Source organism: Carassius carassius, chromosome 33 (assembly GCF_963082965.1).
Source record: "Carassius carassius chromosome 33, fCarCar2.1, whole genome shotgun sequence".
NCBI classification, from domain to species: domain Eukaryota; kingdom Metazoa; phylum Chordata; class Actinopteri; order Cypriniformes; family Cyprinidae; genus Carassius; species Carassius carassius.
Genome location: NC_081787.1, coordinates 11,671,889 through 11,693,244, shown reverse-complemented (window position 1 = coordinate 11,693,244; position 21,356 = coordinate 11,671,889). Strand labels below are relative to the sequence as shown.

Here is a 21,356-nt window from a genome sequence, read left to right as displayed (position 1 = left end):
TGGAGCAAGAGAGTTTGTGTGAAAATAAATCATACAAGTGATTTATTTGGTTTAAAAATCTTATAAAAATATGAGGTTACGAGGTCAAGCGGTTTGCAAAGTTTTATAGCCTACTATTTTCTATTTATTTCGATTAATAATATAATAAAATGTGTTAAATTTACTGTCAGTAAAATATGTTAATATAACAATATATTTAAAAATTATTTTAAAAAGTGAAGATTCTGAAAGCATGAAGGAGATACCATATTAATTTAACATATGTTTACAGACAAATTATATTTTATGTATGAATAAAATCATTTTTAAATATTATGGTTTCATTTTAAAACATGGTGATTATCTCATTGGTGGATAGCCAACTTATTATATGATATTTACCATATGAATTTAACCATGTCATGGCAACTTTCAGACGTAATTATTTCAGCAGGAAAAAATCAGCCGGCTATTTATTATCATGTTTATTATTGTGTCTTTAGCTCCAACAGCAGCGGCTCTTTTTACCCCAAAATACCATACTTTTACATATACTTCCTTTAAACTCTTTCTTTAATTACCTTGAGCGATTCTCATTTGCTACTTAAATCTACAACATTTAAAAAAAAACATCAAATATTAGATCAAATTAGAACAGAATCTACCTCGAGCAGCCAGATGTGCTACTCCAAGTTTTTGTGCCATCTAGTGGTTTATGTAGATTTGTACATTATAATTTATGTAATGTAGATATGTAAAGTTTTTTTTAAATTTTGATTTAAAATAGGATCCAGGCATGTTCTGAATGCTTTAGTTCAGAATCATGATTATCAGGCACTAATCAGATATTAACTGTGTCTTTATTCATTTATTCCAACTCATTAGTAAAGAAGCACATAATTCAGGCAAAAAACACACAGACAAAAATATTTCCATACAAAATAAACAAACATCTCTTTTTTGCAGTGGAAAATTAAGGACATTAGTCTATCCAGACACAAAGTTACAATCACACAATATTAAGGCAAATGGAAGTTCAGTTGCTAACTTTAAAGAAGGCTCTCTAAATCTTTAGTTAAAAAAAAAAAAAGCAGAGGACTATGGAAGCAAACCTAAGAGAAGTTCGGAAGGCTCTTTGGCTTGTTGGGTCACAGTTCCCTAGAAATGTTAGTGCAACAGGTGCCTTTCGTCACTCCAATATTGGCACAATTCCCACACACCTGGCCTACAGACTGGCCATGCAGCTCTCTACTGAAAGCTGCCTTTGTAAATCATCACAGCATAACTCAACGGAGGTCGTTTTTTGGTCTTCAATGGCCAACAAAAAGAAATAGTCCAGCACTCTACAATAAATAAATGATGAGCTACCCTCTCCACATCACCATAATAAGGTCATCATGCTCTACACAACATAAAACACAAATTTCATGAAGCATCTGGGACCACATAAAAGCAATTGTTCCTTCACTAAGGATCTTAGATATAGCAGAGTTAATAATTTCAATATAATACTCCTGAGTCAGGATATGTGCAAATATGCCTAGCACGGCCCCAAACGGCGCTACAATAACAGAACAGAGGATGCTTTTCATGCTGCCTCCATGATATCATCCACAATATCGGTTTCTCGATCTATCAGGTGGTCAGGAGATGCATGTTTTAGAGGATCAGGTGCAAGGTCTTCAGGTAGCTGTGATTGTTTTTTCTTCCAGCAGCAAGCACAACGTAGACAGTCCTCGACATTGTAGTGGAAAAGTCTGCGGCACGGATGGCAGAACTGATGGAAGATCAGCATGAAGATTACAGCCAGGCTGTAGCACACTATAAGTTGCACCACCAGCAATGGCGTGCAGATGTATTCATAGAAGTCCGACTTGAAGTAGTACCACAAAACGATAAGGGTCACATTCTCCATGAAGCGCAGGGTGTAGTAGACAGCCAAGCTTCTCCAGCGAAGCTGTTTGTCCACAAGGTCGTGGTCAGCCAGGTCCAGCTGCACGGCGGACCAGCAGGAAATATTAATGCAGGCGTAGAGAAACGTGACCATGCAGAGCACCACGGTGGTGCCAAGTTTACTGAAGTTCTTCTCTATGTTCTCAGGCAGTGATGCCTTCCTAACCCAGAACTCAACCCATGGCTGGAAAAAGAAGACGAACAGGTTGATCAGTCCCACCAGGACCACCCAGAATCTTAAGGCTGTGCTGAAGAGCACCAACGTGGTGATCCGTGTGGCGATCTCTAACCCTCGCCAGAGGATCATGCACAGGTAGGCAGTAGGTTTCATTCGCACTTTGTAGTCATCGTACTTGATCTGTATGGCCAGAACACTGCAAACCAAAGCTCCGTATGTGATAGATATCATGGAAATGATCATCAGGGCAACTGTAAACACAAACAGGATGAGCATTAGTGTAAAATTATAGAAAATAAAAATTGTACGGTAATGCTTTACAACGAGGTTCCATTTGTTTACATCAGTTGGGAAACAAACTAACAATATGGTTGAACTTCATTTATAGGTACCGTTGTTATATACATTTCTGTATGAGTAATATGAATTTAGTACTGTAATGAGCTCCTGTGGCTCAGTTGTAGAGCATTGTATTCCCAGCGCAAAAGGTTGTGGGTTCGAATCCCAGGGAACACACATACTGGTAGAAATATATACAGCCTGAATACACTATAAGTTGTTTTGGATAAAAGCGTCTGCTAAATGCATAAATGTAAGAATAACCATTTAGGGTTAAGTGCATGTAATTATGGTTATTACTATAGTTAGTCCATGTAAAGTATAACAAGAAATAAATACTTCTGAAGCATTTATTAATCTTAGATCATGTTAATTTCAACATTTCCCAATAAATTATTACAATCAAATGTTGTATCTGGAAATATTATATAATGGACCTCAGCTAACAATGAATAGCTGTACTTTTATTACCTAAAGATGAATAAATATTGTAACAAATGTAATGCTTATCGTTTGTCAAAAGGAATAGCCCAATGAAAATTTACTCACCTCAGATTTGGAGAAATTTGGCATTACATCATTTGCTCACTAATAAATCTTCTGCAGTGAATGGGTGCTGTTAGAATGAGATTCCAAACAGCTGAAAAAACAGTTGGATTTACTGAGATATTTTTGTCTGCTCTGTAGAGTCTTATTTTGAAGGTACTCATTCACTCCAGAGGATCCAATTATGAGAAAATGATGTCAAATCTGTATGAACAGACATACTCATCTACATCTTGGATGGTCTGAGGACAAGTTCATTTTCATTTTTAATGAAACTATTCCTTTCATGTTAGTGAATGCATTAACTACCTTTATCTAATCTGGGAAAAGTAAAGCGTAAAGTGTTATTACATTTGGTTTCTGGTGAAGAATTCAGACTTACGCCGTGTGGGAAGGACATATTTTTCCTGAATGGTGGTATAGAGCTGAAGAGTGAGCTGTGGAGTGGAGCCCAGGAAGGCCTGGATGACAGCTGTGCGTTTAAAGGCATTGCGGTGGATGGCTAGTTTGCGCTCCGAATGTCCGATCTCACATTCGAAGGCTGGGCCTAAGCCTCTGCCATGCTTTAGCTTGACCTTTCTTGAAATCGTAACATATGGTTCCTCATTTTTTCCCGTCGAACAGTAAACAACAAGAGCTTCAATGCACCTGAAAGGAAACAGACAGATACTAAAAGAACTGATTCTGTTGCTTACAATAGATTTTGAGGATATGGCAACTGATTTATAAACAAAACAAAACTTTTAATTCTAACATGATTGACCAATAGGAGCAAACACAACAGACTTTCACTACTATTACATTTGGTTTGCACAAGGTGGCAGCAAAATCTTAAAGATCAAATCATTTCAAACCAGTTTATCAGCTTGCACTTTGCTGAAATATGAGAAGTGTGCTGTCAGTTCTCATTCTGGATGAAAACTTCACAACAGTGGTGTTTGCATTTCGCTCTTGAATAAAGCATTGCCTTTAAACTGCAATCAAATTAACTTTACCACATGAGTGAACATGCTTAACATTATTACAATCACAAAAAACAAGTCACTTCAGCTCAACACTGATGTGTACTGTAGTATCTATAAACAAATAAGATTTTATAAAACTAAGTTCTAAGAGGCCATAGATTATTATTTTTTTACTTGTTTTGTTTTGATCACAACTTAATTATATGTTATATGGGAAAATTGTATCGATGTTACAAGAAAATTAAGTCTTGATAAAGAGAAAACAACTTTTGTAATGTCGAAATCACAAAAAGATTAAGTTGTGATAAAGAGAAAGCAACTTTTGTAATGTCGAAATCACAAAAAGATTAAGTTGTGATAATGAGAAAACGACTTTCGTAATGTCGAGATCACGAGAAAATATTAAGTCGTGATGACAAAAAAGCAAGAAAGAAAAAAAAAGGTAATAATTAATGGCCTCCTAGGACTTTGGTAATAGAAGTTTGTTTACCAACACTGTATTATCTCTTGAGTTCCACATTAGAAAAAAAATGTTGTACAGGGTTTGAATGACATGAGGGTAAAAAAGAGATCCCAGAGATTAGATTTTTGGGTTGACCATCCATTTATAGGCAATTGACACTCATTGTATGATTATATTGTGTAAGTAGTTTGTGTCTGTGTGGTTGGTTGGCAATAGGCACTACTCAACTGCTGCATGTAAAGCATCAGATAACAAGATCACGTGAGTTTCACTCTCCTCACACTGCCTCCTCACCAAATGACTATCACTCATGTCGCCTCAAATCTAACCCCAGCTATAACTCGAAATGATCATAAATGATTTCCGCTCATTTTATCACAGCAAATGTCACTGTGAACACCCCTTTAGCTGTTAAGCGAGAATGATGCTCTGAATTTTAACACTTAGCTGCACAGTATGAGGAAGAGACGGTTCCAGTCTGCACAAGTGGCCATGTTTATTCAAATCCATGTAAATAATGTCTACAATCCAAACACTAATATAATATGTTTGATTGTCTGTGTTTGTTTAACATGACACCATTTTGGAGGAAAAACAAAGAAAAAATATATACAATTGTTTTGAATGGCTTTTTACTGTAAAATACATTCAAAGCACCTAAAAAAAAAAAAAAAAAAAAAGAAGCTATTCAAGGCTTGTTATACTTTGGCATAATCTGATGCACAAAATCATTCTTCATTAGCTCTACTCTCAAGAAATACAATGAGATGACTGCTGTAAACAGGAAGATCTGAGTTTAGTAAGATAAGACATTTCCTTATTCATTCAAGAGAATGACTTATGACACTATGTCAGATATTTATAGAGGTGACCCTGACCCTCATCTTTCCTTCCAGCCTACTGACTGCTTACTGACCTCAGCACAGCACACCAAAGAAGGACTTAGTCCACAAGTCGGACCTGCACTCTGCATTACTCCAAGTCATTTTTTCTTCAGACTTGATAATACGCAGCAAAACAGATGTGCTGTGTTGTCTATCAGGCAAAGTCAATCATATATCAGTATTTTATAGAAATAAACTTTGAACACAAACTTTGAATTTGTCTTTGAATTTTAATTTGATATGAAGCTTGCAGGTCTGAAGACTTAATGTAAAACCACAAGCTATTTGTTTGATAAGAAATCATGAGCAACTGCATTTTTAATTTAAACAGCTTAGCAATTTAACATGAGACAACTGTAAATAATTACATAAAAGCAAGTGCAGTGCACTGCTAGGAGCAGAAATCTGTTGTTTACACCAGCTGTAAGACTTGACATTGATTTCTGCTGTACACTCAACAGCCTTTGGAGATATTTGCATACTTTCTGACCACGACCTAGATATTATCTGTCCTTGTGTTACCTGCCACATATTCCTAGATAGCTGTATTGTTAAAACGGAGTACAATAACTGATGGTCGACAGAAAAAATGATTGGAGTTGTGTTTATGTGTGGCGACAGGCACTCTTAGTTCCCTCAGGGAACTTTTGGTTTTACTCTTGAAACACCTCCTAAACTCCACCTTAATTACACAGAAAACATGTCAAGGTTTGCTCAACAAGACTGAACACATTTTGAAACATGCATGCAAGAAGAAAGGGGAGTACTGCATCTAAAATATTTTTTGGAAGACAGCCCAACGACTTGTGTCATTTCATAATATACTGTAAGAGTCTGGCATTTGGGAAGTGGAAACTTCTGGGAAAAGATCTGCAGTACTTAAAAACTGAACACTTGAAACTGCCATTCAGCAGTTAAAAAAAAAAATACAAAAAATACATCAACTCCTTCTTGATCATTACTTGAGTATTGTGATTTTCCCACATTTTAGGATAATAGTAAAGACATCAAATTATGAAATAATACAAATGGCTGGAAATTAATTAGTAACCCAAAAAAACAACATACTTAAACAGAATCCTGTTGTTGATTTTAAACAATACTGAAGGAGCTCTAATTGTCCTTTCGGGTGCTTTTCTTTCACAGTTCGATCCACTCCATTCATTAAAAAAATTATTTAAAATACACAAAATTAGATTTTGTTAAGAAATATATACATAGGAACAATTTATTTATGTTATTAGTTTACCCTTTTTTGAGTATATATATATATATATATATATATATATATATATATATATATATATATATATATATATATATATATGCGTGTGTGTGTGTAATTTATTCCTGTTATGGAAAAGCTGGATTCTCAGCAACCATTAATCTAGAAATCATTTTGATATGCTGATGTGGTGCTCAGTAATAATTTATTAGTATCACCAGTGTTCACAAAAGGTCAATGCGCAGAGCTCGCAAAATTTCTAAATCCCTGGTAGCCCTTTCAGGCAGGCATTCTTTAGGTTTTGGTAGGCCAAAATGAATTTAAGTAGCCCGAACAAAAACAAAAAAAGACATTGGTTGAACTTTACTGTGGACAAACCAGCATGATCAGCAAAAAACTAGCAGCATATAGCAGTGGTTTTAAACTCCAGTCCTCTCGTCCCCCCGGCTCTGCATATTTTATGTTCCTCTTATCACTTCAGACATTTGTTCCATTTGACCATAAGTGCCCTGCGAAGTGGACATCACCGGATTCGAGCGTGAACTCCATTCAAAAGTCATTAAAGTATATTTACAGAGGTATCACACTTCTCTAGTAAATTTCGTCTGTGTGTGAAGACACTGCAGGCAACAGCGCAGCGCAAATCTATGAATTAATGTTCTGAAGTTAAGAAAATTTTAATTGAGTTGTGGGGGCGAGGATTGGATTTGAAAACCGTTGGCTGAAAACCAATGTAATGACACTAACCTTACAATGCTATAAAATTCACAATACAGATTACACAATACAATTTTCTTATATATATATATATATATATATATATATATATACACACACACACACACACACAAAATGAGATTTAAGGCAAATTAAAATGAAAAGGTGTCGTTTTATTATTTCTCAGACAAAATGCTGAAACTAACTTGAATGATAAAACTAACTTGAAATATTAAAACAAATCCCAAATCAAATAAAAATTATATATCTAAAAGAAATCTTTTCATATAAAAAACGCAACCACTGGAAGCAACCACTGGATTTGAATTACTATCCAAAAAAGATGCTAAATACATGTTATTTGGATTGTATAATTTCAAAACATGAATCAAAAACAGTCTGAATTTTAGGGTTTGTGAATGAGACGCAAATGTCACTCTCTGACAGCAGGTGGCACTAATGGAACAGCAGGTATTTATAGGCTGCTGCTACTTTAAGACGAATCCAATAATAATGCACAGGAGATTTCTTTCTCCACTGTATACGTTCACTTAAGACATAACCGACTGTGCACGCGCATTGTCTGAAACGCGGCTCTCTGTGCGCGTTCTGAATGAGTGCAGCTAGCTCCAAGTGCGCTTGAATGTTTAAATCGGCAAGACTTAGAAAAAAAGTGCAAACTATCAACTACGATCCGTTTCACCACTACAAGCGAATCTATTTAGGAATTGTATATCAATAATCAAGATAGCCCTTGGGCAGGGCGGTGATACATTTTGGTAACGTTAGTCCGACTGGAAAACACAATAGACCCGGAATGTCGGGCTAGCAGTTTTGCAAGTGTGTTCAGTGAACTCGCTTTTATTCATGGGCAATAATTGTGGAAATTATCTACTACAGCTTTTTTGTATCCCAGAGTGAAAACTGACCTACCATGATCAACATTCACACCTGTGTATTAACATGTTGTAGTCACGTGACCATAAAGTGTCTTCTCACTCACGCTCATACCTTATAATAGGCCCCATCTGAAGCAGATGCATGAAGAGCACAAAGGGTCGGTCTCTCCCCAAGTCCCGGTGTACGAACGTCAGTGTGAGCTGGGTCAGAACCGAGGGAACCAGTATGAATGTAATCGTCAGTCCCATCCACACAACGTCGTCAGACTTACGGTACGTGCTGCTGAGCACCGAGGCACATATGAACTCCGCGCAGAACAGGACTGTCGCCCACAGCACGCTGAAAGGTGGATGGCTTTTACTGTGGTTGATCACCACGATGCCGTTCTCACTCGGGTTCGCGGCGGACTGCTGCGCCACCACCTCCGTGATGTCATGATCTTTCGACTTGTTGTTTTCCATCTTCCACTTCTCGTGGGCTTTATATGACTCGATCCGCGCAGCATTCATGCTATTGTTCAGTCAACTTCGTCGGTGATTCGGATCTCAAATGAACCGTCTGCGCGCTCCACATGTGGTGAACCCGGCTCTGTACATTGCCAAATATGCAGTTCTGTCAAGGAAAGTAACCGAAGTATATAGTATGAAGTGATCTTCTGTTGTTTTAAAATATGCTACGTACCCATCTAGACATTACGATGCCGCCAACTTCGATTAATTGAACTGTCAGATCATTTCCATTTCGCAGAGAGACTTTCAACGGAGCTGTCTCAGATCTTAAAGCCAGGTGTGTCCTGTTTTTATATCTGGTCCTGACATGCAGTGACTGACAGCCTGTACGGTTTCTGGCTGCAGGAACCCCCGGGTCCTAGTGCACACTGATTGTGGTTAACCAGAACAGTAGTGTAGTCCTAAATAAAAAAGAGATTTACTATATTACCCAGTCGCTTTGTATGTGATTTACTTGAGATTTGAGGTATTTTGAAAACCATAAAGATGTACATATTAAATTCTAATTTGTGCACCGATATAAAAGGCTATAAATAACAAAAAAAAAAAAAAAAGTGAAGTGACATTCAGCCAAGTATGGTGACCCATACTCGGAATTTGTGCTCTGCATTTAACCCATCCGAAATGCACACACACAGAGCAGTGAACACACACACACACACACTGTGAGCACACACCCGGAGCAGTGGGCAGCCATTTATGCTGCGGCGCCCGGGGAGCAGTTGGGGGTTCGATGCCTTGCTCAAGGGCACCTCAGTCGTGGTATTGAAGGTATCGAACGTATTTTTTAACAACAGTAAACGACCAAATTCCATATGTGGTCGCAAAGGGAAATTATTACAAACACTCGTTGGTGGTTTAAAGTGAGTTGTGAGTAAAAGTGTACTAATAATTTCATAAAGTGTCTTATGTAGCTGCTATTGGTAACTCTAATGCTGCTACAACTGGTGCGGTTCTTATTCATAATGCAAGGTCGCAAGAAAATGTTTTGTATTTTTATAGTAAGACTTATGATAAAAGTTGGGTAAATGTATACTGGGATTGAAACAATGTGGCTCGGTAAACCTGGAAATACTAGAACAAAGGCTAATAATGGCTGAATAAAAACAAAAGAATAATGATAAAAGAATAATGCGGATAATGTGTCATAACTGGCAGAGGTGTTAAAGGCTCATTTCGTAAGAACAATAGAATCATGAATGGGACAGTTTGCTGGCCCAGACATTAGATAATGGCACACAGGAGAGCTTACAGGGGTCATACATCAATTTTATTTACCTTTTATTCGCATTCTCTTAAAAACACACATGTTGTGGTCTTAGAAAATGTTTCATAAAAATGTAGAAATTATATTATTAATTTACAAATTAAGTATTGGTAGGCTTGTGGCTTTATCTTTTGTTTCTAAAATCATATCCTAAAGCAACACAATTTTTTTACACATTTATAAATGTTTTTAAAAATTTTATTTTAGTTTTCTTGTTTAAGCCTATATATCTTTATTATCAGTAATTCTGTTTCTTGAACTGTAAACTGTGTCAGCTTTGTGAGCATATGTTGAAAATGGGGGATGACAGGTAAGGGCCTACATATGTAAAATTTTTGGATTAAACAAAATTATATGTATTAGGCTACATATCTTACATATGATCTTAGAATAGTTTCGTCATTTTTATACAGCAGATTTAATAAGGATGTTTACATCACTCTTGTCACCTATATGATGTCTTGTTTTAGTGGATAAATCTTTAGTTCGCAACAAGAATTCAATAGTGGTTCATGCTCAAAATTCAGGAGAACTTCATTAATTGCATCCTCCATGCCAAGATTATGAGTGTAAAGCATTAGTGAATTCATTTTTTATGCCACTGTCTAACATAGTTTCAAACATCCACGCCAACATCTTAGCAGAGGCTAATGAAGACCATGATCCAATCTTTATTCCACGTTCCACTTTATTCCACTTTCATTTAAAAAAGTGAAACTGCTTTTGCTTGCCATCTGTCCAGTTGTAAATATTATATTTGTATAGTCAAGGACATAATATCACCAGGCCAATGGGTCTCTGACTGCAGGGGCCTTGAATTGAGTGTCCTGACACCCAAACTACTGCAGGTGTAAAACTGATACACAGACTAACACCACATTAATTTGTAGCTGTGGACATTAGCAAAATATGAAATAAATGTAGAAATTAGAAATATTATCTCTGTTAGAGCTTTGATGTTTTATACTAGTCACACTACAGTAGTGTTGCTTTTAAATACTTTATACATGTGGAGGTTTTCACAGTTTCAACTATCTTGTACCTCAATTTAGACATTACAATTCAAGAGAGTGCCTCCATAGCGTCTGGTGCCACAGGGGCCTCACAGGGCCATAAACCACCCTTGTGAATACTCTCATTGCAAACTGCCATTGCCTATGGCAGCCACATGGTAAAACTATCAATGGCCTTTTGAAAGCACCTGCATCTTGGAATGTTTATTGCTTTTTTTAAATCTAATTTACCAATATACATATTTAGCATTTCAGTTGAATATCTTTACTATGTGAGGAGTGGCACACAGTATGTGCTGTTGCTGTGCGTTCCCCCCCTCACAGAATCTAATTGTCCTAAACTGCCTGAACTAGCCATGATCAGTAAACAAATGCATATGGCCTACTCTGACTCAGGTCCACAGTCGTCAAGCTCACAAATGCCCAGTCAATCATAGGATAATGCAGTGATTAGTGAAACACATGAGCTTGTGGAATCTTTGGATCTTGGATAATGTGGCATGCGCAGTTGTCCAGCTTGTGATTCATAGAATCAATGTATTAAATGAGCTGCTGTAAGGACATGGCCAGCCGACAAGGGGTTGTATCTGCATTCAAGGCTCCACATGAGCTTAATCAGAAGTTGAAGAAACTGCCTGCAACTTTACAGAAAATTAAGTTTTTTACAATATTTAGTCACATATTTGTTTATTCAAATTTAGCTGATTTAGATAAAGGTTGAGATTCAGTGCAGTTTTTGTGTTGTGCTTGGAACAATCTTGTGACAGTGACCGAGCTCGATGCAGACTGTGATGTGGGTTGAGCCCAAAACTACGTTGTTATCATAATTACTACAATCTTCCTGACATGAATTAAGGGCACAGGAAAAACATGGTAAGATCACTGAAGTTTCACCTGAAATTGACTGTGGTATACTGTGATGCTGTTAAATGTATAACTGACTTTATACAATGGCTCCAAAATATTGGCCACACTTAAAAATAAATGAATGTCACTGAATTAACAAAATATCAAACCAAGTGCCATTTATTTTAAAGAGTTCTTTTCTTAAACAGTACCATTCAAAATTAAGACAAAAGGTATTCGATGCTAATTGCCTTACAGGCTTCATTCATAGACTAAAAATGACAATGGGATGGCCTGGTAAAATGTATTTATTAAAAAGAAAAAAGTTGGTTTCATTTTTTTTTCAAATGAAACTTTCATATTTTGTATTGATATTTTATCTAATACAAAATATTTAAATATTTGTTTAATAATGCGCATTTGAAATTCCATTAAAAGAAATTCAGACTCAAAGTCATTCACACCCAGAATGATAACTATGAGCATAATTATTTATTTAGATTATTCACACTTTTTCCCCCTACCTCTTTAAAAGCTAAAGTTTTTTGAAAAGGTGGATTTTGATAAGCTGTCAATGGTTTTGTCTTTCACCGACTGGAAAAGAAAATCATTTGGAAAGTGATTCAGACAGACTACATCATTCGGTGTCATTATAGCTGTGATGTGGACTTAATTATTCTCATAGAACTAGAATGAATTAAAACTTTACAGTTATCATTATATCACTGAACAAGCCTTTCTAGTTTTCTGTAATAATGTCAGTATGAAATTAAAGTTGGGAATGTCTTTTTCCCTATTGTGATGTATGTCTGAGTGAAACCGCTTCTCAAACAAAACAAAAAATGTAGGGTGGGACTTTATTATGTCCAGGAACCAGTCTTTCTAGTTTCCTGTATAATGTCAGCATGAATGTTGGGAATGTCTTTTTTCCTTATTGTTGTGTATATCAAAATTTTTGGATTAAACAAAATTATATGTATCAGGCTACATATCTTACATATGATCTTAGAATAGTTTCGTCATTTTTATACAGCAGATTTAATAAGGATGTTTACATCACTCTTGTCACCTATATGATGTCTTGTTTTAGTGGATAAATCTTTAGTTCGCAACAAGAATTCAATAGTGGTTCATGCTCAAAATTCAGGAGAACTTCATTAATTGCATCCTCCATGCCAAGATTATGAGTGTAAAGCATTAGTGAATTAATTTTTTATGCCACTGTCTAACATAGTTTCAAACATCCACGCCAACATCTTAGCAGAAGCTAATGAAGACCATGATCCAATCTTTATTCCACGTTCCACTTTATTCCACTTTCATTTAAAAAAGTGAAACTGCTTTTGCTTGCCATCTGTCCAGTTGTAAATATTATATTTGTATAGTCAAGGACATAATATCACCAGGCCAATGGGTCTCTGACTGCAGGGGCCTTGAATTGAGTGTCCTGACACCCAAACTACTGCAGGTGTAAAACTGATACACAGACTAACACCACATTAATTTGTAGCCGTGGACATTAGCAAAATATGAAATAAATGTAGAAATTAGAAATATTATCTCTGTTAGAGCTTTGATGTTTTATACTAGTCACACTACAGTAGTGTTGCTTTTAAATACTTTATACATGTGGAGGTTTTCACAGTTTCAACTATCTTTTACCTCAATTTAGACATTACAATTCAAGAGAGTGCCTCCATAGCGTCTGGTGCCACAGGGGCCTCACAGGGCCATAAACCACCCTTGTGAATACTCTCATTGCAAACTGCCATTGCCTATGGCAGCCACATGGTAAAACTATCAATGGCCTTTTGAAAGCACCTGCATCTTGGAATGTTTATTGCTTTTTTTAAATCTAATTTACCAATATACATATTTAGCATTTCAGTTGAATATCTTTACTATGTGAGGAGTGGCACACAGTATGTGCTGTTGCTGTGCGTTCCCCCCCTCACAGAATCTAATTGTCCTAAACTGCCTGAACTAGCCATGATCAGTAAACAAATGCATATGGCCTACTCTGACTCAGGTCCACAGTCGTCAAGCTCACAAATGCCCAGTCAATCATAGGATAATGCAGTGATTAGTGAAACACATGAGCTTGTGGAATCTTTGGATCTTGGATAATGTGGCATGCGCAGTTGTCCAGCTTGTGATTCATAGAATCAATGTATTAAATGAGCTGCTGTAAGGACATGGCCAGCCGACAAGGGGTTGTATCTGCATTCAAGGCTCCACATGAGCTTAATCAGAAGATGAAGAAACTGCCTGCCAGTAATTACTTAATCAGATCAGACTAGAGGGAAGTAAAGAGGATGCTGCTTTTATGTTTTGACAGTTGCTTTACAGTACATCCGGTTTTAAGTGGTAGAAACTTAATTAATATGCTCTTGCAGAGAATCACTCAACAGATGTGGAAGTATGCCTAAAGTGTTTTTTAATTCTTAACAATACACTGGTAAAAGGAATTTTAGTTCTATATAAAAGATATATAAAAACATAGATTATTGGACTATGAGAGAAATACGATTTCAGACTTTATACTACCAAAATGCATGTTACTTACTGTTTCTTTGCAATTATTTGTGAAACTTACTTGCAATTTCTGAGTGAAAACTGTTTCACCACCAAATATGTTTTGTGCATTCTGAAATGACTAAACCGAAAAATAAATGTTTTGAATTGGACCCCTGGTGGTCAAGTATATCATACACCCATGTTCTCAACTGTAATTCTAAAATTCTTGGAAAGTGATTAGAGCAGATAATCTTTCCTAACGCCTATGTTCAATTCAAGTTTATTTGTATAGCGCTTTTTACGATACAAATCATTACAAAGCAACTTTACAGAAAATTACGTTTTTTACAATATTTAGTCACATATTTGTTTATTCAAATTTAGCTGATTTAGATAAAGGTTGAGATTCAGTGCAGTTTTTGTGTTGTGCTCGGAACAATCTTGTGACAGTGACCGAGCTCGATGCAGACTGTGATGTGGGTTGAGCCCAAAACTACGTTGTTATCATAATTACTACAATCTTCCTGACATGAATTAAGGGCACAGGAAAAACATGGTAAGATCACTGAAGTTTCACCTGAAATTGACTGTGGTATACTGTGATGCTGTTAAATGTATAACTGACTTTATACAATGGCTCCAAAATATTGGCCACACTTAAAAATAAATGAATGTCACTGAATTAACAAAATATCAAACCAAGTGCCATTTATTTTAAAGAGTTCTTTTCTTAAACAGTACCATTCAAAATTAAGACAAAAGGTATTCGATGCTAATTGCCTTACAGGCTTCATTCATAGACTAAAAATGACAATGGGATGGCCTGGTAAAATGTATTTATTAAAAAGAAAAAAGTTGGTTTCATTTTTTTTTCAAATGAAACTTTCATATTTTGTATTGATATTTTATCTAATACAAAATATTTAAATATTTGTTTAATAATGCGCATTTGAAATTCCATTAAAAGAAATTCAGACTCAAAGTCATTCACACCCAGAATGATAACTATGAGCATAATTATTTATTTAGATTATTCACACTTTTTCCCCCTACCTCTTTAAAAGCTAAAGTTTTTTGAAAAGGTGGATTTTGATAAGCTGTCAATGGTTTTGTCTTTCACCGACTGGAAAAGAAAATCATTTGGAAAGTGATTCAGACAGACTACATCATTCGGTGTCATTATAGCTGTGATGTGGACTTAATTATTCTCATAGAACTAGAATGAATTAAAACTTTACAGTTATCATTATATCACTGAACAAGCCTTTCTAGTTTTCTGTAATAATGTCAGTATGAAATTAAAGTTGGGAATGTCTTTTTCCCTATTGTGATGTATGTCTGAGTGAAACCGCTTCTCAAACAAAACAAAAAATGTAGGGTGGGACTTTATTATGTCCAGGAACCAGTCTTTCTAGTTTCCTGTATAATGTCAGCATGAATGTTGGGAATGTCTTTTTTCCTTATTGTTGTGTATATCTGAGTGAAAAACTTCTCAAAAAAAAAAAAAAAACATTTGTAGGGTGGAACTTGATTTTGTCCATCAGGGTTTAATTGGATCCTTGTTGTCTGCTAATTGCTGTGACCTCATATGAGTGACAGGTTGGTGAATACAATGGATTATTGGTCAGCTCTTATGCTGCTGATGCATACGTCATCAGAGAAGAGATGCTGTTTCAAGGGGAAGGGGAAGTTAATGTTTTTGATTGAAAGATTATGAGGCCATGTGCATGGATAAATAATTTACAATACTAAAGTATTCAATGAAAAATAAGAATTGTCCATTTTGATTTGAGTTTTTACTCTGTGTTTAAGCAGCATCAATGGTCTTCTGAAGATAGAGATTTTAGAAGCATGTACAAGTGACCCTGCATCATTTGGATTATTTATTTGCCAGTGTTGTGTAATAAGGGTGTCATCACGCTATGATGCTCTACACGGTAATATGCATTAGACTGAGTAGTAGACAATATTTCACATTTACCTCAAAGCAGATGTCTATGGACATTACATATGACTCCTATAACTAAAAGCGAGGAATTTGTTAGGATGTTTACTTATATTTGGCCTATAATAACCTGGCAGATGTCTACATTTTAGCCCAGATAAAACCATTGAGAAAGGCAGCCGTCACCTGTCTCCCATATGATTGGTTGTAAGGATGTGATGGTGTTCCTTCTAAGCTCCTCCCACACGAGGTGAGCGGATTAGAGGAGTAAGCCTGATTAGTTTTTAGCAGACTTGTGCAAAATGTTTTCTGGAGAGACAAACAAAAACGCATGGAGTCTGACATACTACTGTGAGTAATGTATAATAGTTTTTTTTTCACTGACTATACGTGAACTCTGTATATGTGATATGATGTGCTGTATTATGTCTCTGCGTATGTATGTATGTATACTCAGTAATGCGGTTTATGATCACGTGATCATGCAGTGGACTACACTGAATATTATAGTGGTCTCCAACACTCTATGAATTGAACACTGAATTATAATCTGTCTGTAGTATAATCCACACTAAAATGTTGATGTCCTCTGTCAGTCAGATATGCAGTTTAGAAGCATAGTTATAGCATCAAGCTGTCAGAAAAAATATCCACACTTATTTTACGTTTCAAAGTATAGAGAGTAATTGATCGGTGGGCTGCAGCAGCACATGCTGCTTGGATAAAGGGCTCAAGTGTTCAGAAGGAGAACCGCGTAATTGACTCAGACTTTTTTTTAAGGGTTATGGGACTGAACAGATGTACGTTGATGGAACAAGCACTGAGATCGCAAATCTTCCTTCTCAGACACCTGTAAATGTAATTAGACTAGTGTGTGTCTGCACTGGACAGGCAGCTGCTATCTGAATATGGTTATTTTGCCATGAAAGAGTTTATTCTGCTAGTTGTCTCAAAAACTTTGATCTCTTAAAGCCATAAATATAAATGCTGAAAAATGTTTGCTTATATGCTGATTCTTAAGTATGTAAAGAAGGCTAGAGGTTTTGTTATTTGGCTTTGTTGTAAAATGAAGTGTGTATATAACCTTAAATAATGATAAAAAAAAAAACCTGATTTTATATTTTGCAATAGTGTTTAGTATTTCATTTTCGAGCATTCCAGGTTTTACTGGCTGGGTGTGGGTGTCAGAAATTCAAGTAACTAATGAATCCCCAATTCTTAAGGTTAATGCCTTGCGAGACACAACAGCTGAGGTTTACATGTATTCCAAGGGAATGAGTACAAATGATCGAGCATCCCTGTTATCTGCTCTCAGGTACGAGTTAAGGAGATGTTGGTTCTCTCCCTGGTGCTCTCCTTCTCAGATCAACATGTTCAACCTCATGAGCAATTGCTGTAGCTGGGTCTCCAAACTCCAGCAACCACTGAGGTACCTGTCAGCCACGCAAATCCTATACAATTCTATATGATCTTTTTGTTGTTGTTGCTGATCAGAAGAGGTCAGCCTATTATCAACAAATGCTACATATTAAAGGAAAACGCCACAGTTTTTCCACATTCCACTATGTCCTTCCATCAACTTAGATGAGTTGATATGTACTTCCTTCGTCTCAGTGTGTGCACCAAACCAAACTCCACCAAACTCTTCCATGTTTTCCCTATTTAACCACTTCAGCTGTTATTTTGATTTCTTGAGAATTAGGCATATGTAATATTGGACCCACCGGTGGGTCCCCAGAGTTGATGTGGTTAAAGACAGTTACATGAGTAGTTACAAGTAAGTATGGTGTTAGAGGGAAAACGGTGGCGTTTTCCTTTAAATGATTATTTCCACGGAAGTAACCTTGCTTTAACATTTTCTAGGAAGATCACGGTTCTAGTAATTGGCTTGGACAAAGCTGGAAAAACATCTTGTGTCAGTGGGATGTTAAGAGGTAATTTAGGTACAATTTATAAATGGTAAAATATACAAGAGAGATTTGCTAAAACGACTTCAATTTGTTGAGATTTAATGTTATGTAACTTTATTCAGTGCCCCCTGGAGATGTAGGTCCCACTCATGGATGTGTCCACACTGAATTAAGGGTGGAAAACTACTTGGTTAACATACTGGATATGGGAGGGGCTCCTGAGGTTCGGGGGTCCTGGAGAGAGTATTACAGTGAAGCTCACGGCATCGTCTTTGTGCTGGATTCCAGTGATAGACAACGAATGAAAGAGGTCAGAGAAGCTCTGGTGGTCTTACTGAAGCATCCAAGAGTAGCAGGAAAACCTCTTCTTGTGTAAGATACCCCTGTTTACAACTGCTATAATTATTAAATCCTCTTTCTGCTGGAAATATATCAGTTTGTTATTTTAAATCATAAAATATTTTTTTAAATACTTTTCTTTAACAATGCTCCAAACTAGTTTTTACTGTTCTTTACTGTGTCTTATAGGTGAATATTAGAATTTTGCGTGCAATCCAGCTTATTTTGGCCACCTCTATATCTCATAACAGGCTGGCAAATAAACAGGACAAAATTAATGCTCTTCTGGGAAATGAACTCATTGAAATTCTCTCCCTAGAGAGTCTGGTCAACCAGAGCCGTTCCCTTTGCCACATTGTGAGTACTGTGAAATAATAAAAATATTCAATGACATATTCAAAACGTATGATAAGCCTCCAGGAAGACGTAAGGGAACTGATGATATGTAATGTTAAAGTTTATTGCAACATTCTGACAGGTTACTAGTAGTTTGATTTCAATGCATTTTGAGCGGTTTGTTCTTAATCTTCAGGAGCCATGTTCTGCATCAATGGATCTGCGTCGCTGGTCAGACAGAAAGACCCTGCGAGGTCTCAGATGGCTACTACGAGCTGTGTGCCTGGACTACCCCGACCTCTGTGCCCGTGTGATGAGAGATGGGAGGCGACCATTAGGGCCAGAAGAAAAAGAAAGGAGAGACAAAACAGAGAAGAGCCGGAACAAGTCTAAAGAGGAAAAGTAAGAGCTGCGTCTGTATAAGATATGTATTTACACTACCATTCAAAAGTTTAGGATCAGTAAGATTTTTAAATGTTTGTTAGAGAATTCTCTTATGCTCACCAAGGCTACATTTATTTAATCAAAAATACAGTTATATTATAAAATATTATTGCACTTTAAAAATAACCGTTTCTATTTTAATGTATATTTAAAATGCAATTCTTGTGATGGCAAAGCTGAATTTACTACAGTTTTTAGTGCCACATGATCCTTCAGAAATCATTCTGATATGTTGATTTGGTGTTCAAGAATCATTTCTTATGTTTTTATCAATGTTGATAAAACTTTTACTGCTTTTTACATTTTATATATACTATTATCTTTTTTTTTCTTTTCTCCATGATTCCTTTATAAATAGAACGCTCAAAATAAGAGCATCTATTTAAAATCAATTTTTTTTGCAACGCTAAAGTCTTCACTATCACTTTTTCTTATTAACATTTTAATATTCATTCTTTCTTTGACCCAAACTTTTGAACATTTGCAAACATCTTATCTCATTTGTGTACATTTGAAGAATTATGCAACTCATCTTTTCTTGCAGAACACGTACAAGCAAAACCGATATACATCAAGAACAGCAAAATGAAATTGTGAGGGAAAATGGTACTCTTCATCCAATGAAAAATATTCTAAATAAGGTTAAATAATCTTTATTTTTTATTTTTATTTTTTTTTTACAAATCTGTACTGTAGATTTAACTTATTGATTCACCCCTGACATTTGTAGGAGAACTCTTTAAAAAAGAAAATAAGCAAGAAGAAGGTGAAGGTTAAAATTAAGAAGGAGAGTCCAAGCAGAGGAGTAAATAAACAAGAGGTTGAGGAAACCGAAGGAAATAAAGCAGATCAGGACCACAACAGCCAGAAAGATAAAGCCAGCAGTGCAATAATTCCTCCCAAACAAAGGATAACGAAACGCAAAGCCAAAGTAAAAGAGGAGAACTCTGGTCTACCAGAGTCCCCCAACAGTGAGGTCTCCAAACCCTCTAGAGGTATTCAAACTTAAATGTCGTTATGAAATACTATATCCTATTTCATTTCATGCTTTTAACCTATTTATTCACAGGAAAAGAGGAAATAAAGAGAAAAAAGAAGATGGTTAAAGTGAAACGTAAGAACAAGATAAACACAGAGGAAGTTCCAGCAGCTTATACACAGCCTGTTGATCTTTCAACTACTTTCGGTGAGCATCGGTGACCTCTAAAACACTATTTGTTTTGATCATGGCTGCTCTTGGGGTAAATTTAGACCTTGTGGGAGGAATTTTAAAACTCTATTTAACATTTAATTTGTCTGTTTCCTTTTATAGACCTTTACCGAAAAGCAATTTTGGCTCTCAAAGCCAGACAGGAACAGGGTGTGGTTTCGTAAAGAAAAGGGATCGTGGACGTCATCACACAGAATAAAGATCTTTTGAAGAAATGGATGACCTATGAACATGCTGAAGCACTTATTGATGTCTCTTACAAGAACAGAAGTCTGCTCCCAATGTCTGTGAACAGGAGTTCCTGTTGTGATAATTGCTAGAATGTCGTCATCAATTCTTTTGCAAAGACTCAAGGCAACATTCATAAAAATATTTATACTTTGTATTGTAATTGTAATAAGAGATTGAGAAAGAATTCTACTTCAAATGGTGCATCCATTCAAGAAGATCTGTCCTGAAAACCAACTAGCTTTCTTATTAAAAATATATTTTTGTGATTTTCCCTGATGTTTTTCCACCAAATATATGAACACATAAATCCTGATCAAAACACTGGCAATATATTAGAAACCTATTACTTTTGAATAAGAGCTTTTCTTAACCAGTAAGCACTTTAAGCTAGTCAGTCAAGCTTTCCTCTTGCTAACTGCAGGCTAACAGAAAAACATAAGGAAATATTTAATTTGACCATTTGTAGCATAATAATTATTTTTTTTTCAAAAATGTGAAAAAGAAATATGAAATAATTTTAAGAATGGCTAATTAGGCTACACCCATAGACAGTGCTACACCGTGAAGCCATTTTCCTTCAGGTACCAAACAGTAGTGTTGGGTTCGAGTATCCTAATCTAAGTTTTCTGACGCCCCCTAG

At 36.0% G+C, this 21,356-nt stretch overlaps 2 protein-coding genes across 9 annotated transcripts; one reads left to right on the top strand and one right to left on the bottom strand.

The window, feature by feature from the left end:
• Positions 1-869: 869 nt before the first annotated feature.
• LOC132113729 (endoplasmic reticulum membrane adapter protein XK-like) lies at positions 870-8,779 on the bottom strand. Its single transcript, XM_059521675.1, has 3 exons — positions 8,261-8,779; positions 3,378-3,643; positions 870-2,361 (listed from the first exon to the last, which is right to left on the bottom strand). The coding sequence occupies exons 1-3, from the start codon at positions 8,656-8,658 to the stop codon at positions 1,568-1,570; spliced, it is 1,458 nt and encodes a 485-aa protein (XP_059377658.1). The 5' UTR covers positions 8,659-8,779; the 3' UTR covers positions 870-1,567.
• Positions 8,780-8,793: 14 nt separating this feature from the next.
• Positions 8,794-20,974, top strand: LOC132113730 (ADP-ribosylation factor-like protein 13B). Of its 8 annotated transcripts, XM_059521681.1 has the most exons (10): positions 16,553-16,614; positions 17,574-17,675; positions 18,110-18,180; positions 18,279-18,528; positions 18,747-18,852; positions 19,028-19,233; positions 19,820-19,916; positions 20,006-20,270; positions 20,351-20,461; positions 20,588-20,974. In XM_059521681.1, the coding sequence occupies exons 2-10, from the start codon at positions 17,617-17,619 to the stop codon at positions 20,647-20,649; spliced, it is 1,227 nt and encodes a 408-aa protein (XP_059377664.1). In that variant the 5' UTR covers positions 16,553-16,614; positions 17,574-17,616; the 3' UTR covers positions 20,650-20,974. The 8 variants fall into 8 exon arrangements, with proteins under 8 accessions (XP_059377666.1, XP_059377665.1, XP_059377660.1 ...); XM_059521683.1 differs by lacking the exons at positions 16,553-16,614; positions 17,574-17,675 and adding an exon at positions 8,794-8,935 and having other exon boundaries at positions 18,297-18,528; XM_059521682.1 differs by lacking the exons at positions 16,553-16,614; positions 17,574-17,675 and adding an exon at positions 8,794-8,935.
• Positions 20,975-21,356: the final 382 nt, after the last annotated feature.

Excerpts from the sequence above, each read along its gene's own strand:
- LOC132113729 (XM_059521675.1), bottom strand. The coding sequence starts at position 8,658 with ATGAATGCTGCGCGGATCGAGTCATATAAAGCCCACGAGAAGTGGAAG. Across the intron at positions 3,644-8,260 it reads CAGATGGGGCCTATTATAAG|GTGCATTGAAGCTCTTGTTG; the intron begins GTATGAGCGTGA and ends GTTTCCTTTCAG. Across the intron at positions 2,362-3,377 it reads ATATGTCCTTCCCACACGGC|TTGCCCTGATGATCATTTCC; the intron begins GTAAGTCTGAAT and ends TTGTGTTTACAG.
- LOC132113730 (XM_059521677.1), top strand. The coding sequence starts at position 17,506 with ATGTATTCCAAGGGAATGAGTACAAATGATCGAGCATCCCTGTTATCT. Across the intron at positions 18,853-19,027 it reads GCCGTTCCCTTTGCCACATT|GAGCCATGTTCTGCATCAAT; the intron begins GTGAGTACTGTG and ends CTTAATCTTCAG. Across the intron at positions 20,462-20,587 it reads TGATCTTTCAACTACTTTCG|ACCTTTACCGAAAAGCAATT; the intron begins GTGAGCATCGGT and ends TTCCTTTTATAG.